The sequence below is a fragment of the Tigriopus californicus genome, chromosome 10 (genome assembly GCF_007210705.1).
Source record: "Tigriopus californicus strain San Diego chromosome 10, Tcal_SD_v2.1, whole genome shotgun sequence".
Classification (NCBI taxonomy): Eukaryota; Metazoa; Arthropoda; class Copepoda; order Harpacticoida; family Harpacticidae; genus Tigriopus; species Tigriopus californicus.
The window spans coordinates 10,774,408-10,799,255 of record NC_081449.1 but is presented as its reverse complement, the minus strand read 5'-3'; the positions used below and the strand labels follow the sequence as shown (position 1 = coordinate 10,799,255).

The following is a 24,848-nucleotide window of genomic DNA, read 5'->3' as shown; positions in this document are numbered from 1 at the left end:
TGCAACGGAATGTTTCTTGCCACTCCAAATTCCGCATAATTTTTTCGCCTTATGCGTATGTCCTTAGAAATTAAAATAAGTTGAAGCAAAGTACACAGAGATTTAACCCATCATCATCCGACCTGAAATGGCAACAAATTGTCTTGTTACAGGGTCAATCAAATTGGCTCTCTTTGTCCCTCTCTTCAGCAGATAGCACAGTGCAACGGTTACCATCGTCAACAACGCAACCAGTTTGGCTGGCCTCTGCGACCAGTTTTATGTACTATGAAAGATTATGCTTGAAAATGCAACAGCCGAAACTATCGCCATCGCTTCCAGTTCTTTGTGTACTAAGTATTAGTACATTAGGGCAGAGCTGGAAGTCCAATATTCGAAAATAAAAGTTGGATTAAGGATCACGGACCGCTAGTTTCTGAAGGATTTAATTCTCTTGACGTCAACAAGTTCAAAGAAGCACACATAGATGGCACAACGCATCACCATTTTTTTTATATCTTGTATCAATTTTTTAGCTACAAGAAAAAAAAATCCATTTTTTCCAATGGTTACCTTGTGGTTCTCTTTAAGATCCAAATAGATGCAAGGCAAATGTCAAACAAATGCCTTCGTTTGTTTGTCTGTATTATGTGTGAAAAAAGCTCGAATCTCAAAATTATCCCGACTGTGAATTGTGAGCGTCAGCGAAAAAACGCCGAGAAGACATCTTAATACTGATTTTTTTTTACTTTTAAAGCAGTTTTGTAGTACTACCCCTGGTTCGATTCTCCTCATCAACCTTTCTCAAGAAAACATTTAGACAAAAAATCCAAGTGTGACTTATCTAAAAAAACATGTTGAGAAATTTACTGTAGGTCAAATATTGCACTGCTCAGGAATGATATACCTTAAGCAATTGGCGAGTCATAATATTGTACTCAAAAGTCAACGAAATGCTGCAAAAAGTGCTTCAATCTAGCTGAGAATATTGTCCACCTTAAAGTAAGGAAATCGCCGACTTTCGCATGCTTAATATTGTTCCTGATACACTGCTACACCAGTCACTCAAACTTGCAAGATTAAGACTTCTTAAATTAGATGATGGTGAATACACCTTTTTTCAAGCAGTCTACAACCGAGATCAAAGAATATGTGAGAGTTGTATTCTCAGAGCGCCATGCACGGATTTGGGACCGAGCATGACATGATCACGTGTCTCTGAATAACTTGCCTCTCAAGTCTAGAGAGTGAAAGCATATTTGAGCATAGGCCCGATTTCCCATCAGGCCTACGCCGCGCAAACACGAGTCCTGTCAATCACTTTTGCATGAACGGGTCTCTCTGCCTCTCACCCTAGTGGAAATATACGCCCAAATAAAAGCAATGCTCCTGAGATGGCCGTGAGCTTTTTGGGCCTCTTGTTGAAAGTAATGTTAGGAGATATTTCTAGCTGTATCTCTCAAGCTTGCATACATCAGATCCCTATGGACCATGGGGGAGGGCCTATCATGTTCCAGGTATGAAACAAAGATGAAGATAAGCTAGAGGTTACTTAAGAGTTTGGGTGGATGCTCTTTAACCTCTGATTTGTCGTTCCTCACTTCAACTCGGCTCAAAACATCGCAGCCTCCTGAGCTGCTTTGGAAGTCGAGCGTCCTCTGATCGGCGTTTACCCATCGGCCTCCAGACCGTTTCCAATAGGACTGGGAATTTCATGTTAAAAAGCGTACACCTAAAGTTTATCTCAACAAAATTAACTGTCGTCAGCTTTATCTAGTTTTACGCTCCAAAAGGAAAATTAAACATTTTTGGCAATTTGCAGATGATTTTTATTGATGTAATTGGCTCATTTTCCTGGTGATCAAAGCGTCAATCTAATCTTTGCTCAAGTATGCTCAAGTATTGTCAAAATAATGTGTCGTTACCTCAAGCATTTGGACACAGTACAATATCAATGGCCATTTTTTTCCTTTCTTTCACGCCTAGATATACTAATTAGAGTACAGACGGATCTCAATTTAGCAATTTATCTCAATTGAACAATATTTTTTGGTGATACCGATCATATTGTTGAATTGAGATCCAATTGTATGTCTCTACCAAAACTTTCCCTGACGAAGATTGGGAAGGAACATCAAGTTGAGGACCTCTCTCAAGGCAGGAAACAACGCTACCCTCTTTAGTATTTTACATCTTGTTTGTTCCACATTAACATCCATTTAAGAACATTAATTCACTTTTCTAGCCATTTGTATAGCCGTTCGTGAACTTTTTATAGATTGGAAAGTAAGAACCTGTGGTGAAAAACGATCAAGAGCAATCTATAAACACATTTTCCCTGTCTTATTTGCAATGCTAGCTCTAAAGGGGCTTGTCAACAAAGTCTTTTTATTACCTAAAGTTTCCGGCTCTATTTGTCCTCTTTTAGAGTTGTCGTCAGCGGCGACAACGACGACGATAGCGACGACGACAATCTACCACACACCATGCACACACTCAAGGCCATCCACGTCTGGATTTAGGACACAAAGACGGACCGGTACATATAGCCCTGCATCATTAGAGGGGGACTAAGGCCTCCGTCCTGGCCCTGCTTCCAGCAGCCTCCCAACCAACCTCTTCATTGGGAGCCAGACCCACTCCCGCCTCCCACGGTCAATAGCGAGGACGAGAGCTCTGCCTCGACGAGGTTGGTGAAATTGCGCAGAACCGAGAGTGTGGGTACCGCTTCCCTCCGGATCTCTTGCCTGTACTGGGCTGCTGCTATATAGTTCATTGTTTCCACTTTCATCTAGTCTCAGACATCAGGACTGCCATAGCTCGACTAGTTCTGACTATGAAAGTCGTGATTGGAGGCTAAAACGGAACAGTTGTCCTTCCCGCAAGCGCATACACAAACGTCTCGCTTACTCCAAACAGAAAGGTTAAAACGAAGAAAGCTTTGTTTGGCCAAACACAACATGGCCTTATTGAGAAGCCTTCAATCACTTCGGAATGGTAAGTCGAATTTGAATTTCGATATTAACTTGAATTGAGTGACCATGGTTATATTTATGATCAGGGCTGATGCCTTCCACCCCCATGGTCAGTTCGGGTCACTTGGGGTTCGTTCGACTGTACTCGGTGAGTTCACCCTCAGAAATCGAGTCCAAGTGGAAGCCATCATTTTTCAAACCCAAGCTGGTTATCTTTGACAAGGACGGTACCTTGGTCTGCTTTCACACCATGTGGTCTCCTTGGTGTACCAGTTTGGCACAACGGTAGGTCAACGTTCTGAAATGTCTTGAATAAATTCTACCAGTAGGCACTTTTAGAAAAGTGCTGTCATCGCATAAATTGACAGGAGCAAAACAAGGAACAAAAAAAGGCTTCGGCAAAAACTGTCCAGTCTCTACTATTCTTAGCCTAATTAGTTTAAGGGGCAAATAATTGCTATAAACCTTTTCCACAAAGTGTGAAGAAGTTGACCTTTGTTAACAAGGATTACGTTCAACAAGTGCCATGCAACCCAATATTGGTTGAATTTGATATAGAAAACACTTAAAAGTTACTAGGTTTGAAACAATGCTCACAAATGGTCCAAACAAACTGCCAATGGCTATTTCTATCACAAAACTTTATTTGATCTGTTTCGCCATACTCCAATTTCAATTGGTGTTATCTGTCCACGAATTTGAGTGAAGGTCAAATGATTGATCTTGAATGTTTCTGTACCCTTCTAGAATGCACTCTGTGACTGGTCAAGATTTGTCCACACATTTATATGATGTTCTCGGGTACGACCATTCCGAGAATAAAGTACGCATCGGAGCCTTGGCCGAGAACACGCACCCACAGATTCGAGTCAAAATTGAGGCCATGCTCACCGAAAACCGAGGATTCAGTGAGGTTGAGGCCAAGCAGGCGGTGGCATCATCGTGGAAGGACACACCCGAAGACATGAAGGTTAAGATGACCGGTGATTGCCATGATCTATTCAACCGATTGAAAAATGAAGGTGTCAAAATCGCCATATGTACCTCGGACTCGAGGGAAGGGACCGAAGAGTTCCTACGTCGTCAGAATCTCAATAGCTTAGTCGAAATGTCGGTGTGCGGAGATGACAGCTTTAGCAAGCCCAAGCCCGATCCACACAATGCTCTCTACATTTGCGACAAGCTGAATGTCCGACCTTCGGACACAATTATGGTGGGGGATACCCCCGCTGACACTCTCATGGGACAACAGGCCAAGCTAGGTCTGACCGTAGGTGTGCTCACGGGCGTGGGTGGGAAAACGGATCTAGCAGATGCGGATGTGATTGTGGACGACGTGGAAGAATGCGTGGATATGCTCCTACCCCACCCTACCTCGGTGCGATCCCGGGTTCATCAAGTCACGTCTCGGGGCATTGCCAAGATTGCCCAAGGCTCTTTATTCCTCCATGCCTCGGGGGATGATGCGAACAGTTTCAGAGCATTCTCCACCTCCGCTCGGTGTTCAGGGGCATCTAATTCCTCTTCTTCCGAGAAGACCTATAGCCACATCGTGGTTGGTGCTGGTTCTGCAGGCTGCGTTTTAGCTAACCGTTTAACAGAAGACAGGCATGAAACAACCAATGATCAAGATCACAAACACGTGACTGTGCACTAACGACAAGAGCTAAAAGACAAAAAAACATTACTCATAATGCTAATTTATATGTGGTACCATCTGAATTTATAAGAAAAGCAGGATTCATTTCAATTGTCATATCAGAGTATTAATGGACTGATTGAGAGAGTTAGCATTTTTCCTGCGGGTACTCCCGGCAATTTATACAAATTTATTCCTAGGTTTGGAGAAATAGAAAATACGTTTTTTTATCTCACACACAAGCTTTATTCCTTTCAATCTTGAGTTTTCTCCTACATTGTCGTTAGTGCACGCTCGATTGTGACCCTTTACATTTTTTCACAGTTCAAATTCAGTCTTCGTTTTAGAAGCCGGACCCAAAGATACAATCTTAAATAGCAAACTTCTTCAGTGGAAGATTCACATGCCGGCCGCTCTCATGTACAATTTGTGTGATGATAAGTACAACTGGTACTACCACACCTTGCCCCAGGAGCATTGTAATAATCGCGTGATGTACTGGCCTCGGGGTCGAGTTTGGGGAGGCTCCTCATCTTTGAATGCCATGGTTTACATTCGCGGACACGCCTATGATTACGACCGTTGGCAAAATGAGGGTGCCGAGGGATGGAACTACTTTGGTTGTTTGCCTTACTTCAAAAAAGCTCAGAATCATCAATTAGGAGGCGATGACTATCGAGGCGGTTCTGGGCCTCTGAATGTTAGCCGGAGAAATTGGGATAACCCTCTACATTCGGTGTTTTTGGAAGCTGGTCAACAGGCTGGACATTCTTTTACGCAAGACGTGAATGGATACCAACAAGCGGGAATGAGCTGGTTTGATATGACCATTCGTGATGGCCAGCGATGGAGTGCGGCCAGTGCTTATCTACGGCCGGCCTTGGAAAGGTCCAATTTAAACGCGGAGGTGGAAGTTCTTGTGACCAAGATTTTATTCGACGGCAAGAAAGCGATTGGAATCGAGTATGAACACAAGGGACAGAGGAAGCAAGTATACGGTGAAGAGATCATCTTAAGTGGAGGTGCCATTAACTCGCCGCAACTTTTAATGCTCTCCGGCATTGGTGATGCTGCTCACTTGAAATCGATGGATATTCCATTGGTGGAGCATGTGCCGGGAGTAGGTCAAAACCTGCAAGATCACTTGGAACTCTACGTGGTTCAGAAATGTAAATCCCCTGTCACTCTCTTGGGTGATCAAAAAGGTGCCCGAATGATTCAAGTGGGCCTCAATTGGTTCTACAACCAATCAGGTATGGTTCCTGATCAAAAGGAGTAATAGCCCGACGACCCCATTGTCGCATATCTAACGAAATTTCATTGCAGGCCCGGCTAGGACTGCCCATCTCGAATCGGGTGGATTTGCCTACAGCCGGCCGGAAGTGGAGCATCCCGATATCATGTTCCATTTCTTACCCAGTCAGGTCGTGGATCACGGTCGTCAGGCACCAGACACGGAGGCCTTCCAAGTTCACGTGGGCCCCATGCGCCCCACTAGCCGAGGATGGGTGAAACTGAAATCCAAGTCACCCAGAGACCACCCTCTCATCCAACCCAATTACCTTTCCACCGAAATTGACCGCTGGGAGATGCGCGAATCGGTCAGATTGAGTCGGGAAATCTTTGCTCAACCGGCATTTGATTCCTACCGTGATGGCGAGCTCGTGCCTGGCATTGACACGCAATCCGATGCCGAGCTGGACGAATTCGCTCGAGCAAAATCCGACTCGGCCTATCACCCATCTTGCACTTGCAAAATGGGATCTTCCACGGACAACATGGCCGTGGTGGATTCTTCGACCAAAGTCATGGGTAAGGGGTGCCTCACTCGATGAACTGAACCGATTGAAATCTTTGTGAATTACTTTGTTTAGGCGTGGAGAATTTGCGAGTGGTGGATGCCTCAATAATGCCGAGTGTGGCGAGCGGGAATCTGAATGCCCCCACGATCATGTTGGCGGAAAGGGCAGCCGATATCATTCGCGGTCGAGAACTCTTGCCTGCCATCCCAGTTCCTGTCTACGAGACCGACGTCAAAAAAAGCCAGAGACAATCCAAAAGCGCATAACTCTGCTGGCTAGTAAGCTGTATCTACAATTCTGTCGCGTAACATCATGTTTTATTTTTTATACTTTTGTCGAGTAAAGAAAGTTAACACAGTGTGAGACTGGTGTTTATGTAACAATAGATATTTAGATTTACCATTTGATGGGTTGCAGTCAATTTTTCCTTTTGATAATGACATGGGATGGTATGGTAAGGGTGTAAATGTTTAACGTAGTACGGATAATCCTGATCAACGAATGACCGACAAAGGAATGGTTAGGTTTTTGCCCAGTCGATGTAAGAGCTCCTCGCCCAATCCGGACTCGACCTCCAGCCACGAGTACTTGTCAATAAGACACACCGACTCCAGGGGCACCCGAATCGATACCAATAAAGTCAAGCAAGAGCCGTCGTTGGAATGTGCGGGTTTCCCACTGTGTTCGATGCTCAGCAGACCGTGAGGACGATGGGATGGCAGATCCGCCCCAAAGATCTCCGTCATGTATTTCTTGAGTGTGGAATGAACGGATCGCGTGGGGTTGATCTCGCAAACGGGTAGGTGAGCCGAGGTCTTTTCGCTTATGAGCACGTGAACACGATTGTTGGTTTTCTTCCGACAAAGAATGACGAGGCGAAGCAGGAGCTTGTTGTGTGGTCGGATAGCCGGAAGCTGAAAAAAAATACCCAAAGACACTCGTAATTTTGTCGTTAATTGATCGCTCGGGTTAAAACGTTTGATTGTCGAGTTAATTACCACATTAGAGGTGCAAGCAATTTGAATTGAGGCAAGAAATACGAGTCACTCCGTCTTACATAGGGCTTTCCAGCCAGACCCAATTAGTAAAACACGAAATTTATTACATACTCGAAGTTTTGCATCTTTTATGACAAAAAATGCAAATGCTCTAAGATAGTTAAATCACTCATGGGGTCCTTAATTGGCGAGAACCGCAGCACTAAACCTGTTGTAAGCACGGATTTCTCTGGATATCGCTCCATGAACCCTTGGTCAAGGTTTACGAAGTGGTTCTTGTTCGCCCTAAGAACCACATCAACCTTCCTCTTCTCCATTCTCAATCGTTCAAAAGTTGTTCTAGGGTTTTAGTTTGAAAAATCGGGTCGATATGGAAGTCAGCCAACATCCACGAACTCTCTTCTGAAGAGTTAAGATCTTGAGATTAGATTGTTCGGTTTTCAACTAAGCGTGCCATTTGTGAGAGCCCTCTTTGTGGCTTCTTTGCTTTATGCCCTGGAACCAACCACCAAAATGCACCAGCAACGTAGTCCAGTAAAGGTGATCAGAAGACTCCGGCGAAATTGTTGTTTTCATGTCGAGCAGAAATCGAAGAAGTTTGACGATTCGGATGTGCCAAACCGCGCAACAGAGGCCCGTTGTAAAAGCGTTCAGCTGGACATAAGGACGATATTGAGCACCTTTATTGATTATCAGTGCTGCTGGGTTCTTTTATTATAGTCCTTACAGGTGATCTTACGGTCAACGTGTATGAGTTGTCGACCGAAAAATGGTTTTCATAAAGATATGGACCAACCTAAGAATACTAGCCTACGGTGCGCGATATTCAAAAATACATGGAAATCAATGCTCAGGACCAACTTTAGCTACATACTCCTTCAGTAAATCCGAAAACCAAGTTCAAAACTCTCAGATCTTGAACTCGTCAACAACCGAACTACTTATTATCTCTTTAAGAAACAAGCCTCAGCATTGAGAAGAAAACCAGTTAGTGCAACCCTTTCGAATTTCTGCTCGAGATGCAAACAACATTTTTTGTAGGAGTTTATAATAATTATCGAAAACATGGAAATGAAGGCTAATCTCGTTCCCAGGCCAGGCGAACAAGAACCACTTCTTGGCCGGGGCAAAGGTTTCATGAAAGTACAACTCAGAATTAATCTACATGTGTGCTAAGTAAGGTATGGAATCTTAAGAGCCATAGGGTCCTTGGCGAAGGGCACAATGGCTACCGAAAGATTGAAAAGAGGTTAAGAGCAATGGCTCGGGCCAAACCAGGAGATAAAAATCATTTTAAATCATGCTAATTCTTTGTTATTAGCAATGACTAATGACTTGGCAATAGGTAAAAGAAGAATTCAGATTGGTCAATATGAAAAGTTGTATTTTAGCTATTCCATCACTAATTGAGAGGGACCCTATTTGTATACGTATGTAGCAAAGGGTGGAAAGAAATCAAGGAACACGGACACTCTGTCCCCGGCATAATATATGATATTACCTGTTGCAAATGCCAGGGCTCATCCACTCCTCGCAGTGTGTACTGTCGACCCCTCTCGATGATATTGAGCACGTCATTGGCGCGCAAACTCAATTCCGACAGATTTTGGATCCATTTGGCTTGCAGAGACTCCGAGTCCGCATCCGCAGGAGTTTTGAGTTTGCCCCCGGTCACATGACCAGTCACCACGAAACGGAACCAAGATCCACCTGACAAACAAGCAACGACAGCCATAAGTAATTTGATCGATGCACTTGAATTAGAGTTGGTTAGTTGGCGAGGAGGAGGAGGAGGAGGAGGGAGGCATTGGAAGCCAAGTCATGACTCCCGTCCGAGTGAAGTGGGCCCATGCAATATCTATTCATTTATGATTTAATCGCTCCACGATGTGTTCTTGGGCTAATGAACAAACTGTCAGAAGTACAAATGGCTTCTGCTTTATCATGGGTTTGACCTTCGAGACCCTGGACCAACATTTGCATTGCCATAATTTCACGAAGTCGTGCTATCAGCCAACAATGCCGCGATAGTTGTGCCAATTGCTCATTAGTCGAATAGTAGTCGACAAGTTTAGTGTTGCAAAGCATCGCTTCCGGATGATCACAAAGAGCCTTTCTGGCTTCTTTTTATGCTATTGTAAATGCATGGAATGCGGGTGATCATCGAATCAGAATTCAAGGCCACTCACGCTCCAGGCTTGGTGTTAGTTGTTGCTTTTTCCAACCAATCTCGGCAAACTACCACCACAACCTTCAAGAAATGCTCATCAAGAGGTTCTTCAAATCTACCCCAAAAACACCTGGTGGAAAATGAATGAATAAAGTGATCTCTCGGGATTAGAATGAATGGCCTAATGCCACTCGAAAACGCCTTGAGTTTGGAGTTTGTGAATTATGAAGGATATATACACTACATTCTTGCAACTGAATAACCAGAATGGAGAAATTAGGCCCTGTTCAATTTCCAGGGTAAGAAGGATGGTCTATTCAATAACCAGAATGGAGAAATTAGGCCCTGTTCAATCTCCAGGGTAAGAAGGATGGTCTATTCAGACACAACGAAACAATTAGTGTGTTCGATTTGAACGCTTCGACCCACTCGATCCGTCCCACGGTCCGAGTAAACGCAGCTGGAGCCCAATATTAACCAGACAAAAACTTGATTCATGCTGACATGAAGTGCATAAATTATTCGTTCCTGCGAACTCTGAATCTGTACCTGACCGAAAATGAATCCAAACAAATGAGTACACGTTGTACGTACCTGCCGTTTCCACGCCCAAAAGTGTAGTGACTTCAAAATGGAGACCGGTTTCCTCGAGGACCTCGCGTCGGGCAGCCTCGGTGATATCTTCTCCGGGCTCCATTCGGCCCGCGGGTAGATACCATTGACCCGCACAGGAGCTCTTTGCTTCCTGAGAATAGAAGAAAGAAGTGGAAAAAACAAATCCAGTGGTCCAGACGAGTATTTTAAAGCAATGCGTCGAAGATCGTATGACCCCGATGTGTTTGGCTTATCAAGTAAGTCGTCTCCCGTCTCCATGTCCTCATTTAGCATTATCTCTACACGGGCCTCTCAGATCACGGCGGATATGGAAGCGTCTAGATATGAGCCGACATTTGGGGATAGTGTACTGCAAGGCGACAATCTTGTTTCTCATCTTACTTTGGCAAGTTCCATCAGGATCACTTCGATCCAAGATCTCGCTGGCGTTTCAAATGAATATGCACGTCTCTCAGGGCCCTAAAGACTTCCAGGATTTCTTTTGCAACGCAAGTTCGACAATCATGTCTGAGCTTGAGGTCACAGATAGGCATTAGAAAATAGCAAGCACGTGTTTGGTTTTGTGGTTATTCCGGACTTGAAGCAATGAACACCTCAAGCGCCAACTGGAGATTAGAAAAAAGGAAGAGCGCCACAAAGGAACAAGAAGATGAAGAAGATGGGTTAGAAACTTCACGTGAACGTGAAATGTGAGTGAGCACGATCATGGTAATGGCTTCCTCGTCGGCGTTGCTAGTGAATTATGTCCTGAATAGCCTTGAAAGCAAATGACTGTCCTCCCAATGGCAAGCAACACCTTGATCAAACCTGCGCATATGGCTCGAATTTTGCAATAATAATGTCCTCATACCAGAGGTTTCCTCTGTCATGCGTTTGGCAGTAGGCGTGGGTGCTAAAGTTCACGATATCATTGCAAGTTCGATGATATTCATTTCTGGGCGCAAAATTTGCTAATTACATACGGGTAGGGGTGATCCCACCTCTACCACCACCTTTAAGTTATCAAGGCCAGAAAATTACCTATGTACAGTACAGACACACACACACACGCACAAACGCTGGTAATCAAAAGGGAGGAAAATAGGGGGAAGCTGGCTTTTTGAATCCCTCTCTTGGCTGGGGATGTTGAAAGTTCGTCAAAGCTCGGAGTATGAAAATGTCAATTTTTCCTTTAGTCACTCACTCAAGCGTGATGGCAATAATATCTTGAAAGGTTTTTCATCAAGATCAATCTTTGGGATGACATGCGTTTGGCATCGCTTCCAAGAACAAGCTCATTTCAATGGCCACCACTGGTCGACCGACTGTACATACGTACGTACCTATATGAACTCAGTGAAAGAGTGAGTGTGTAAGTGAGTGGCCAAGTGAGTGAATGAGTGAGCGAATAGGTACTTACAATAGGGTAGGAGAAGACTTGCATGCGAAAACACCCAAGAAGCAATGCTTGCATGAAGTCGTCCATTTTTCAAGAGATACAATTTTCAAGCACGGCAATTAACGGCATGATTCAAATTGATTTAGTATTGATTCATGGGCATGGTGGCTCACCCAGCTCACCTCTCGGGGCCAAGGTCAGTAGTGCAATGTGCTGCTCATCAGGAAAATATGGGGCATGTTGAGCAAGGCTCTTGTGGAGGAAATGCTAATCTTCGAAAGTAACAATTACTTTCAAGAAGCTTGTACAGAATGGAGTGAGTAAATGACCTCCTTGAGATCATGAACCCATTGATTACGGACCCTTGGAGCGGAAGTGTTCAATCCTAGTCTTTAATTGCTCGTGCCTTCATCCTAGGCCCTTTAATTGCTCTTTTTCATGAGGCAACGAATACTTCAGCTCTCTTGACATGAGCCATAACGCCTTTCTAAATCGAAGCATTTTAAGGATAATTTTTGCATTACCCTTCACAAGTTCAAAACACCGTTTCGGCCGGACTTTGAAAGGACAAGATCTGGTGATTGGTTTAAGGCTTTAGGATGGAGAAAAAGCATCAAATGAAGATAGGTACACTTTAGCTTGGAGGACTTCGAGTGAACTTAATATAATTGACACGCTTTTTTGTTTTTTTGTTTTTTTTCCGATCCAATCCACATACATACGGACGTACAAGGAAATCATTGGTTAAACTGCGTGCATTGAGGTCATGAGTGCCACTGATTGGATGGCTTCAAGGTAAATTTGACCGGGAATTCGGGATCAAAGCCTCATTATTCTTGATTCTTCCGACCACGAGGACTGCGTACATAAAAACATGATCAAGTTTTGAACTAAATGCAATCTCCTTGAGACGTGGTTACTGAAATGCACGCAAGCAATACTCTTGGCCGAAAGAGACTTTGCAATACGTCGTAGGTCGTATAGTGTACGACACACATTAGTCTACATTCATTGTGCTGTAGGGACATACATAGTACCTACATCTTTTCACTCATTCAGGAGCTATATGTAGGTGGGGTATTATTCAATTAACAAGATATTACCACTGAAAGTAAAGCCCATAAAGGACGATCAAGAGCGAAGGATGTGGAAACCTTTCAGGGTCAGTCAATTCTGGTTCACAAGCAAACATTTCGGCGTGCTACATATGAATGGCTTCGACTTAATCTATGGACGAATCTAAAACGAGTTGGCCAAGGGCTTTCATCGAATTCCCGTGTGCGAAGGCTACCATTGCATCCGGAGCCAGGATAAGCCAGGATCCTCGATCTACTCCGTACATAAGGCACTCGGGACAAAAGAAGTATTTAGGATTAGGATTCTCTGAACTTCAAGAGCTCGGATTGAATTAGCTAAATTCTATTCCTTTTGTTCTTTGGCCGGCTCCAAACTTCCAAGTTGCCATGAAACGGATTGTCAATCAATCACTAGTAAACAGTCAGTCCCACCGAATTGAAAGGATCCCTGGGCCTTGTGCTACGTCTAGCATTACTCTAATCTCTACTTACATACAGGCACAAGAGCCAGTGATTACTCAATTGTTCTCTCTATTGATATTGACAATGCCAATCCAAATAGAATGTGGGCCCTTTTTCGAATGCTTTAGTATCATTGGAGGGCAAGGCCACCACCTAGCTTGTTCAAGCCAAATGAGACCAGGGGTTGGGGGGGTCACTGTGGAAATGTAGAGAATGACTGGAAGTCCAAGTGTCAATACATATTACCGGGAACGAGGAGATCGAACTTTTATGTGAGAACGACACGCTTGCCTTTAATTCGTCCATCAACGACAAAAAAACCAAGGGCGAGTGGGATATTTGCTTTAATTTGTACAATGCTCGCAATGTTCTGGGGGTGAAAGGAAAGAACACCCACGAACAAAGTTGTGCTTGTTTTACAAGATTGTTGCACTTCCAAGACCGATAGATACTGTACGTCGTACATTGAAGAACCGATATGGAATCATTCCAGACAGACCGAACTGACATTGGCCTAGATCTACGCGGAACTGATAGCACGATTCAGTCATACGATTTTTGCACACCTGATGGTTCGCTTAACGGACAAATTGTTCAAGATGGCATCGATAACATCGAGCCGAAATTCCAAGACACATTTGAATCTCGCTCGGAACAACAGAGATCGGGAGAAAAGGTTAAAAGGAAAACCAAAAAGCATGACGTTTTCACTTGAGAGGAGAATGAAACGAGTAATTACTTGGCCAACGTCAGACTTTCACTGGCATTCGCTCTTCTTTGGCGCGCTCACCGTCTCCGCAATCAGAAGCACACCACGGCAACGGCTAAAGCCACGCGTATTGTCATTATCAATCTGATAATTTTGCGGCAGTGCATGCCAAGATATCCAGATCGTTCCATAACCAATGTAGAACAAATTTACCATCTTGGTCAATGGCGTGGGTTCACTTTATAGCTTGTCCAGGACCTTTCGGTAAATAACCTCGATTCAAGCATTGACGTGGTCTTCCTTCCAATGCTCTAGGAAGTGGTATGAAATCCGGCCCTCGTGTCTTGCGGGGGTGGAAAACAATCGCTCCTCATCTGGACCCAATCATTCATGACCAAAAGCGGATTCTGATCCACATATTACATACACTCATACACACACACACACGTCCATGCACGTTTGTACCGGCATAGCCAGCAAAACTGTGATCGAGGACAAGTATCCTGTTCATGTTGTGTCAAAGGGGGGTGATAAAACAATGAATATTTGACTGAAATCTCAAAGCATTTTATTTAAAAAAACATACACCTTTTGGGTCTTACTTGGATCAGAGTTAATGTTTCTACATGATTCTCCATGCTGTTTGCAGAGTCCATATTTATGTATTCGAGCAATTTAATCTGAGTCATCATTGTTGTGGGCGCATGCTTGCACAATATGTAGAATGAGTTTCATTTAATTGGAATTCAATTACTTACGATTCAACCAACCAGATGTGCTGGGTGCAAGTTATTAAACGTACTCAATCTAACTTTGGGCTGGTGTATGGTTGAAAGTGATGGAGCTAATTTTGCGCGAATTCTGTCAGTCTATGATGATGAATGGCCTGAATCTGATTATCATCTCATTCCAGTTCAAAGACCTTATTTTCTCGAGAGAACCCTGCTTGGGGTCGTTGGTTGGTTGGTTGGTTGGTTGGTTGGTTGGTTGGTTGGTTGGTTGGTTGGTTGGGCAGAAAGAAAAATGCCCGACAACATATCGACCAAAAGTGAGTTAGGTCGGCTCAGTTCATTGACTACGTGTTCAAATGAAGTTCAACGGCACATAATTCTAGCAAAAACCGTAGGTATTCCATACTACTGTAGAGTAGTGTCAGTTGACTACGTACATGTACTACTGCACTTAATCAATCACCCGATCGTACTCGATTGAACTCAGACTGAATTACACGAGTGTACTCAACCGGTTTAGGAGAACCAGATTTCATCGATCATGTTGTTGATTGGGGCACAAAATTATGGTCAAGAGAAGAGAGTCATTGTTCAAGTGACTCGAGAACAAGAGAGAAAGAACGTTGGGAGTGGCATTTGAAAGAGGATTCCAACTGGCCTCTTAAAAGAGGGCGTGAAGGGGAAAATTCAAGTTGGCCATTGCGACGTTCGTCCAACCTGCTTTTCTATACATGCTTGGGCAATTTCAGAGACTAAATCGCTGACTGCAACGTCCATCGAGTACGACTGACTGCATGCAATGATAAGCGTGTGGGAAGAGGACTCCACTTCCGAAATTTTGGGAATGATCCCTTTGGCGAGCATCTTGTTAGGATACCTCAAAGTCCATTTAAGCATAAAAACGCTCTTTAGATCTAAATCTGGCCGTGGGTAGACGACAGCTAGCTCGATCGTGCTCCTGATTCTTACCTGCATCATAAGCACCTCTCCACGGTCATTGACCAGCACGGCAGCAACAATGTAAGTGATAGACTTCTGGATAACGGGCTTGTACTCGGACGAGGCTGCGGGTTGAACGCCTTTCGAGATGGCAGCCTCGTTTTGATCCGCTATGGAGAAGTCGCAGAACTCGTACATCTCCTCGTAGGGCTTGGCATCCAAGAGGAGCGCCAAGTGATTCTGAATGGTATCCATGTCTGTGGAGGACGACGTGAGCGACGAGGACAACGATTGAGCCGGCCGCGAACCACTCAAATGGTGGATATGGTTGCGGTTCGGATAAGAGAGGTCGTTGTTGTTGTTGTTGTTGTTGTTGTTGTTGTTGTTATTGTCGTCGTGGCTGTTGTTGTTGCTGGAGTCGACGTCGTCGACCTTGTAGGTGAGGCTTTTGGTGCTGCTATTGCTGCTGCTGCCGTGCTGTTGACCTCTGTATCTGAATTTGAGAATTTTGCCGGTTGGATTAGAACGTTAAGAGAAAAAAAGGGGAATTGCCACTATCAACCACTATTGCACTTAACCACTTTCATAAACCAGGAAAGCCAAATTTTTGCGGTTGTGTCTCCTCTTGTTCTTAGCTTCCAAAGCCGTCTCGTTCTGAATTTGATGATGTTGGCCAAGAAGCCCACGAGGAGCTATGTGTGTGAAAAAAAAGTTGGGGAAGATGCCCAGAGCTCTGGCAAACGCAATCTGGGTTCGAATTGCTTGGAATGGCGATGGCCAGATTGGTGGATGTGAGCCAAAACACAGCACCTTGTTGAGCAACACTCGTTACTTCACTTGGGACTCCGACGAGATTGTTCTTGGTAGTGTTGGTTGGTGTGTGAGTGCTCTCGATCTCTTTCGAATGTCGGGAGATAACCGTGAGGGCGACCGACCGAGAGAGCGGGAGAGATTGCCCAGAAATTGCCTCCAGACAGAGGATCAAGGGATCTTCCTTGAAGCACTCCTCGTCTTCTGATTAGCCAAGGCTCATTCACAGCTTGTTTGCCTGCATCGATGATCCTGATCCTGGACACCGATCACTGCATGAACACTCGATATCTTGGAATGTATATTCACACTGATTCGCCGCAATCACACGGACGATAAAATATTTTCCTTCCAGGGTCAGCCAATGAGTCAATGGAATCGTTCGAATAGAATCCACAAGCGGGTTTCAACCGGCGAAATCTTCCAAATGTGAACGCAGCAACAAGGGCCTGAATCACAGAGGCTCGACACTCGTTATTGTCTTGCACACTGGGTGATTATCTTTCTTGCCAGATTGCCTTGTAATCCGTCGGAGAACCGTGAATCACAAATGAACTACTCGTCTGTGTTGCACTTAGCCTTGCGAGAGATTGGTTTGGAATAGGAAAATTTTCCTCTCCCACCAACAACTTGTTTTCTTTATATTATTCGATGTGGTGGGTGCAAGTCAACCAAACCAGCCTTGTGAATTCACGAGCAACGTGTCGACTTGGTTAGTGTGTTGCCTAGTTGGTTGGTTGGTTGGTTGCCTGCTTGGATGTATGGTCGGATTGTTGGCGCGCGAGCAATGGTCAATGCTGTGAGATCCAAAGATTCAACGAGAGAGAGACAAGAGATTAGAGAGAGAGAGAGTGAGAGAGCAACAACGGAATAATCTGATACCGCTGGGCATGAGAGTTTCGGCGCGACAACCAGTGGACTCTCACCCACCATCCATCTGTTGAGCACGATTAACTCGCTGCCTTAGTCGCTCGTTCACCAGTTGAGTACGGATTGACGTCGATGGTTGCTAATGTTATGGGAAGATGGAGCAACTCGAGGAGAGCGTCAGTGCTGTATTCGAGACGTCCAAGAACTCGCACAACTAAGGTGGGACCGAAATCTTTGAATGCGGTGATGGTCGTGGCCATTGCCTGAAGGCGTCCAGAATTCCGTCTTGACACTGATGGGTGTAAATGTTTCGCTTTCAGGTTGGAAAAAGGAAGCAAGCGAGGATTGACGGACAAACGACAACGACGGCGGATTTGTCCCGACCTTGAGAACCTGAAACGAAAATGTACAAAATATGTCATTGCCTAGAACCCTATTTCATACCCAGTATGGTTGGTTCCTCAAGCACGCTTGAGCGTCTTCACAAACGTGCCAAAAAGACATTCCAGAATTTTGAACATTGCTTCATAATGCCACGGTCATAAAGCGATAAACTTGCCTGACCAAAGACTGTGGAAATCGTGTTGAAGATATCATTTGAGTGAAACAATGGCGAAGCAATAAATCAGTAAAGAAGGAAAATGGAATGCACTGCATTCCATTCATCTACAAAGTGAAAGGATGTATAATCACAATTGTTTTAGTGCATATCAATTTAGGAATTATTCAATGCATTTAAGCCCTGAACTCGCGAGTGAGGCCTGGTGCAAAGTAAAACTAGGCCCAAAGGCCAACGGCACGAAAAGAAACAACAAGGAAAATTCCCACTTCGAGCTGCAAGTTTCGAGATCGGAGCTTTGAACTTGGGAATGGCTTTTTGGTCGAAAAATTGCACTCGTAAGCTCCCCAGCGAAGATCAATTGAAATCCAAAACTCGGTCCGACCGCATTTGGGAATAGAAAAATAGGAATGGATATGGATTTCATCACGCCTTTTGACCAAAAACTACGATGTATTTCAACCTCATACTGGGATTCCACCATGAAAAGGAAACCAGTCGAGTGAGCTCGTAAACTGGATTTGTAACAATCGAGTTTCTTCACCTCCATCAGCTTGAAGACTTGAACGAACCAAGCGTGTGTGTGTGTGAGAGAGAGAGAGACAGAGAGAGAGAAAGAGAAAAGAAAAAGACATTCTCCAATGACTGACTGAAGGTTCCAAAGAACGAATCATCCGTCCATGTCTCGTCAGCGATGGGTGGTGTACTCCTAACTGAGGAATCCAGATTAATTGAGAGGGAGGGAGTAGGGGTGTCTCTCTCCAATGACTGTCAAAATCAATCAACTTTCAATCGCCCTGACAACTCATGGGCAACCTCCACGTCTTAGCAAGAGACCAATGGTTTGTGGAAGTTCTGTGGCATTCACATTGGCTTGCATACGACATGCATTGGTTTGTGTGGGCAACAATTTCCCGAACGGGACGCTCGGTTCGTGAGCGGTTCGCGGACTTGGAATGGGGCATATGCATTTATGATTTTCATTATTTTTTTTTATATAGAAACAGGATCTAGGAAGAAGTCTGAATCTCGGTGGGTAGATTTGTGTTCTTGAGAAGACCCTTTGAGGAGGAATTTCAAAGAGACGTCCAAGCGGAACTCGTCAGACGGAAGGAACAATTGCTTTTGGTTCAGATAGTTTGTCGGCAGCCTTTCAAGTCGTTGTACGCATGCACTGAAACAGGTTGCACGTCCGTCGCGTACCTACCAAATGTGATGAGCATTCAAGTAAGATTGACGGGCTATTAGATTAGGACCTATTCTGAGATTGAAGACGACGCAATCGTCATATCCTGGGGAGGACCCATCACTGGCATCACCATCATCAACAATCACAACAACAATAACCATCGTGGATTGACTTGTGCCGGTACGTGCGGGACTCGAACTAGAGGGACTTATTTCTACCTGGATGGGTGCACTTGTGCCGTACGCAAATGGGATCTCTCATCAATTTCCTGCGTCAATTCTCCGTCAACACGTGATGATGACTTGGAAAACATGGATGGCATGAATCATGATAGTCAGAAGAAAAATGATGTGTTTTGTGATGTGACTGCGGTCGAGAAGCATGGCCAAAAATAAGGACTCGTAATAGGCATGTTTGACGCATTGAATGATTGTGGGGATTTTTTGCTATTCCTTCTATTTTTGGAGCAGGAAACCAGTCGTTCACCTCGGCGGCTCGACTTGGGTTGAGATGGCGTCAAGAACCCGCCTCGGATGCGATGGTAGACTTATTGGAGACACACTGGAGGAAGTGCTAAAACCAACAAATGGATTGGGAAACTGTTTGTGTCGATCTCCAAACATGGTTCTGTCATGGCAACCATTAAAAACGACAAGGCTGAGTTGAGCATGAGATGGCGAATCTTAAAGCAGCCTCAATAGGCAAAGATAAAAGAAGCCCGCACTCAATTGAACAAACATGAGAAAAAAAGCACCTCGACTGCATTTTGGGTGAATCCCCGAGGTGACTCGGGAAACGACCACACAAAACCTCTCGACGTCCAACATGTGACTGTTTTAAGCCAGTCATGGATCGATCTGAAGGTCTACAAAGAGAGGTGGGCCAACCTTAGGCATTAGTGTCTTGTGTAATATAGAGGGCATATGCTGTAAGTTCTTATTGTGCGAGTCAAGCTATATGTCGATTTTCGAGACGGTTGACGAGATTGTTGGAATACTGGAGAACAAGAAAGATGGTCAAAAAACCAGGTTTTCATCACTCTCCTTCACTTTCAACTCAACATGGCCACTCTTCCTGTTTTAATTGCTTACTTCAGTGATTATTCATGTTATTAACTCCATTCAACTCCCAAAAGCCTAAATGTCAAGCCTAGTCAAATCGTTTGGTACGATTACAACTCCTCGATAATTGAAAGTGAACGATTCAAGCAGAAAGGGTTAAATCGTTTGTCCCTTGAACATGCCTTCATTTTATCTATCAACTATTTATTATGGGCTCCCCTTCGTTGAGATCTCCAACTCACCTAGTGGTCTGAGACTCTGACATGATTTAGCGTACCAGTTATCGGAATTCATTCCTGAACGAATAAGCACGAAAAAAATGCCTGAAAAGAGCCATTGTTGTGTGTCTTCACGGAAAAATATTTTCCCGCCTGACCATTGACATTGACAAAGACTGAAGCAAAAATGAGACGAAGTCGAGGTGATCAAGACACACCAGACATGTACTGAAGAAGAAAACGAAGGAGACGAAGAGGCCATCTTGATCTTTAGATTAGGAAACTTTTGGAACGACCGAGATCGGTTTGTTCCTAAAAGTCAAGTGGTCCTCATGATCTCTCTTCCTCTGCCAAGTAAAAGACATATTAAAGGGACACTATCATGTATCGTTAGGGCATAACTAAGCAATTTCATCAGATCTCTCGGAGAAGAAAGTGATGCAAAGAGGCATGCCAAAAATGGATAATAATCAATGATTGTTTGATGGCCACTTTTCAGGCAGCCACGGGCCTCAAATCTTGAGGATATTTGCCTGCCTGCATCCTATTCCAGCAACACACATGTCCATTTGGCCAAGCCATGCATAGGTACAAGGTCATCATGACATCAAACAAACGGATAAAGATAGCGAAGCTGGACTGCTCGGATGGAAAAAGATTAACATATCAAAATGTCAAACGACCGATAACAAGGGCAATCTAAAAGAGGCGGATGAACAGAGTCAGTATTCTGGCATTTACCATCCACAATCCCGTTTGATTTATCCCAAGTTACTTGGACAACGGTCACAACGGCAAAATTGTAAAAGACCTTTAACGATAGCTCGCTATGGTTGGCAATTTGGCCGTTGTTTTCGTTGGGTGAAGCGAGGTTACGGCTGCTTTGATTGTTCCTCTTTGTTCCAATTATGTTCATGTATTCAGGACATGATTAGATCGGACATGAAGAAATTAAGTTGGCTCAGGGCCTTCTTCCAAGTTGAGGCTTAAACACAAGGTGGCTGACTGACTGACTGAACAATGGACGGAGCATTGGAGGAAGAAGACCTTGGACTCATTAACACGATCAGATTGGAGCTTCTTTCATTCAAATCGTGCTTTATTGTCTGAAACTCGTCCACCTGGTTCATTGCTTGCATACATTATGCCACATTGCACGCTGTACTCTCAATGGTAGCTTTATGTACGAACGTGTAGTTTACGAGTCTGTACTGTGAGCTTTGTTCAGTGGAAGCACCAATTCAAGTTGACTGACCTAGTAAAGCTACGATGAGTTTGCATTCAATTTCAGTAGGTGACGTGTTAAAAAACCCACCACAAAATACCCCTTGGACCCACCAAGAAGGAATGAATGAGAATGTGTCAGATTTGTTTGGCCCGATCTTGCCTTGGTGAGTTGTCGTACCTTCCCTGGCGATTGTTTCAAAATTGGGAGAAATTGTGAGGAATTGAACCTTTCTGCGGCACCGTGTCCATGCGAACATGGTTGCAACCGACGGCAATGGATTGATAGTTTTCTCACGTCTAATAGGTCACTTCGAAATAAATCTGTGACTTGTCTAAATGTAGTAAACGAGAAGGAAAAAAGAGATATCGGAAAAAGGGACGTCCAGATTATACTCCATGTTGAAGTTGATGCTGATCGTTGAGGTCCTCCTCACGTTTCGATACACCTTTTTCTCCTTTTCCGGAAGAGGGCTCTTAAAAAGGTGCCCTCCACCATTTTTTTGTAACGGAAGGATTCCATTGATTACAGATTGGAAATGCCTTTGGTTCTACATGAGTAAATGATAATTCGGCGATGCATTATTAGTTCAAGCAAGCAATGGAGAGGAAAACACGGATTCAACTAAATCGAACGGTTCCGTCGCGAATGTACATGAAATCGACGTCGACGCGTTTTTTGGCGTCATCGAATTCCTAGCAAGAAGAGCACAGCCAAAGGTGGAACATTTGGCATCTGTTCCTTCCCGCAATTGAAGCTCGATGAAAGTTGTTTTCCATGTAAATTTGCATGATCTCGTTCACAAGAACGGGCGGTTTTCACAATCTCAGGATTTACTGGCTGGAGTGCCTAGGTGAGAGAATTTTCGAATTCCCTGGAACGTGGAAAAGAATATCGCGCTTCTCGTACCTGATTCGTTCTGACGCTTTGGGTCACATTTTTTCGGACGAGGGCACAGGACCATGTCCGGCACAGAATTCCTTATAATCACTCACTACATTGTCGGAAGTGGTTCACTTGAAACGATAATAACACTTGGAAGACTCAGGAGCATCCTCGTCTTCCTCGTACCTCGAGTGGTTCGAAGCAACTCATCCCAAAGACGATTTTTTTCCACGACCGCCGTCGTGTGGTTCGCTTCACCACTCAGTCGTCCTTTTTTCCTGTGGCATACACTCCAAGTTCATTCGGGAGTCACTCTCGTGAAGTTGCGCACTCATCAGCGACAACTAGAGAGGAGAGTCAAAAAAAGGAGTTGCGCAGGGCACGCTACTGGATCCCTCCATGCGTCGCTAAACCATTCAGCCATGGCTCATCCGGAACATAATTGTATTAGATTTACGTTAAATCACCCAACACTATGAATAAACACCATATTGCCATCGTGAGTCTGTAGAAATGAGGGGATTTGATGGGCGGATTTCAACGCTTGTGTGTCCGCTCGTTGGGTGTATTCGACTGATTTATTCCATTGTTGATGGACATGACGAGGCTTTTGGTTGAACGACCCTGTGCGGGTGGCATTTGCTCAGCTGATGACAAACCTCCGCCAAGTCTGTGCTCTGACTTGACAAAGGTATCTCTGAAAGGCTACTTGATTTGCTGCCTTATTGATTTGTCATTCTCCAAACCAACTAGATACGTTCGTTCTGTGAATGGCGTTCTCAAGGGCCTGTGACGGCTCCAATCAAATATGGATTTCAAAAGGCAGGGAAAGAATCACGAATGCGTACGTCTACCATCTTTCATACAATCCATCGAGTAACGCGGAAAGTATGGATTCAGAATTCTATAGCAAACCACAGATTGCGAAGGTGCCGAGGGACACCATCCAAATCGGCATCAGGATGAAGACGATCAACCAATGAACCAACAAGCTTTCATTCAAACTCTGCCATTGATGGAGAATTTTACGAGCGTGACTCTCTTACAACAAGTCAAACGGTAAAGTCCTGTAGTACATCCCATACATGTTCATTGACGTAATCTATGGCGAGGATTAACAGGTGGTTAAACCACCGAATTGTCGTGTTCAAAGAGAGCGTACATGTACGTAAGAGAGTCGGGAAGCCAAAACTCTTTAGCAATGGACACACACGTTTTGTAATGGATTTTCTGAACGTACCGCCATTGCTCCATACTTGTACAGGACGGATCGAAGCCAAGGTGCATTCTGGATCATCATGCAGATTTAATCAGATTTCACTTTATTCCAATGCATCTCCTAGGAAGCCAAGAGAATTGGTTTGAAAAGGGACCATTGTTTTATTGGTGTCTTTTCTTTTAGAGCACAAATGTTATAGTGAACCACGGCCCTTTCTAGCGGTTATAATTAATGGCATCAAGGCGAAAGTAGTGTGATTAGGTCCTTTGACTTGAGACTTCCTTGATGGGAAAAGATAAAAAACAAAAAATGAAAAAAAAAATATTTCGATGTGTATCGCCTCTGAGTTCTCACGAAAGTTTCCCACAAATAAGGCTTATTGATGGACAAATTCTTTTGCAAATAAAAATGACAAATTTCTGTCCCGTTAACGAATGAATGATGGGATGATCGAATCAAGAAAGGATCGCGGGATGATTTCGAGAGGTGATACGTCTGTCTCAAACTATCTGATTTCCCAACTTGGCATTGCCATGCAGGTATGTAGTAGCCTTAGGCGATTCTTCGGTCGCTCATGACGTTGCATGCCTGACTGCCCTGTGGCTGTGCCACTATTTTTATTAATGGAAATTTGTCACTGATTTCTAATTGCATTCGACTTTCACCGAGATTAAGTAAAGAAAAACAAATACACAACGTGCGAGATACGCGTCACTCGCTCACGGAATGAATGATTCGTTACAGCAACGCGATATATATATGATTTGCTAGGCTTGTCATGTGCAATGATCATCGTAAGATAAAGCACAGACTTCAAGATATAAGAGTCTAGGGATACAGGAAAATTTCGTTACAGTTGACCGAGCAATCAAGTTTAAGATAATTTTAAAGGAAATGCGCAAGGTGATTTCAATATTTCGACATTGATGAATGTTTAACGCATCTGTGGAAAGTATCTGTGGACCTATAAGGAACTTGAACCATCTTTCTACACAGATGATAGGACATTCATTATTGGTAATAATGTACCAGATGACTTTTATCCCACAAAGTTGCGGTCGGGCTTAGCAAAGGATAGTTTGCACAATTGTCTATGCCATTGGTTGAACTAAGAAACCCTGATGACGGGCAAAATGAAGATACCTCATAGCACGCTCTAAATGCAAACTATTTAAACATTGCTCATAAACTATACCGTTAAGGTTTGATTTGATCGACAACCCGGAAAAATGGCTTGAGGCCCAATTGAATGGTAATTATTCCTCAACGTTGATGTTAAAGAAACGTTAGTTGCTTCTGGAATCCAGACATTTATGTGTCAACATGTTATTGATCATAC

General features: G+C 44.0%; 2 protein-coding genes across 3 annotated transcripts; one reads left to right on the top strand and one right to left on the bottom strand.

The window, feature by feature from the left end:
• Nucleotides 1-2,491: 2,491 nt before the first annotated feature.
• Nucleotides 2,492-6,758, top strand: LOC131888944 (choline dehydrogenase, mitochondrial-like). Its single transcript, XM_059237904.1, has 7 exons — nucleotides 2,492-2,668; nucleotides 2,775-2,976; nucleotides 3,041-3,239; nucleotides 3,702-4,562; nucleotides 4,918-5,846; nucleotides 5,920-6,405; nucleotides 6,468-6,758. The coding sequence occupies exons 2-7, from the start codon at nucleotides 2,940-2,942 to the stop codon at nucleotides 6,659-6,661; spliced, it is 2,706 nt and encodes a 901-aa protein (XP_059093887.1). The 5' UTR covers nucleotides 2,492-2,668; nucleotides 2,775-2,939; the 3' UTR covers nucleotides 6,662-6,758.
• Nucleotides 6,691-24,353, bottom strand: LOC131888947 (8-oxo-dGDP phosphatase NUDT18-like). Of its 2 annotated transcripts, none has more exons than XM_059237910.1 (5): nucleotides 23,531-24,353; nucleotides 15,504-17,546; nucleotides 10,158-10,308; nucleotides 8,895-9,103; nucleotides 6,691-7,309 (listed from the first exon to the last, which is right to left on the bottom strand). In XM_059237910.1, the coding sequence occupies exons 2-5, from the start codon at nucleotides 15,726-15,728 to the stop codon at nucleotides 6,890-6,892; spliced, it is 1,005 nt and encodes a 334-aa protein (XP_059093893.1). In that variant the 5' UTR covers nucleotides 15,729-17,546; nucleotides 23,531-24,353; the 3' UTR covers nucleotides 6,691-6,889. The 2 variants fall into 2 exon arrangements, with proteins under 2 accessions (XP_059093893.1, XP_059093892.1); XM_059237909.1 differs by lacking the exon at nucleotides 23,531-24,353 and adding an exon at nucleotides 22,315-22,634.
• Nucleotides 24,354-24,848: the final 495 nt, after the last annotated feature.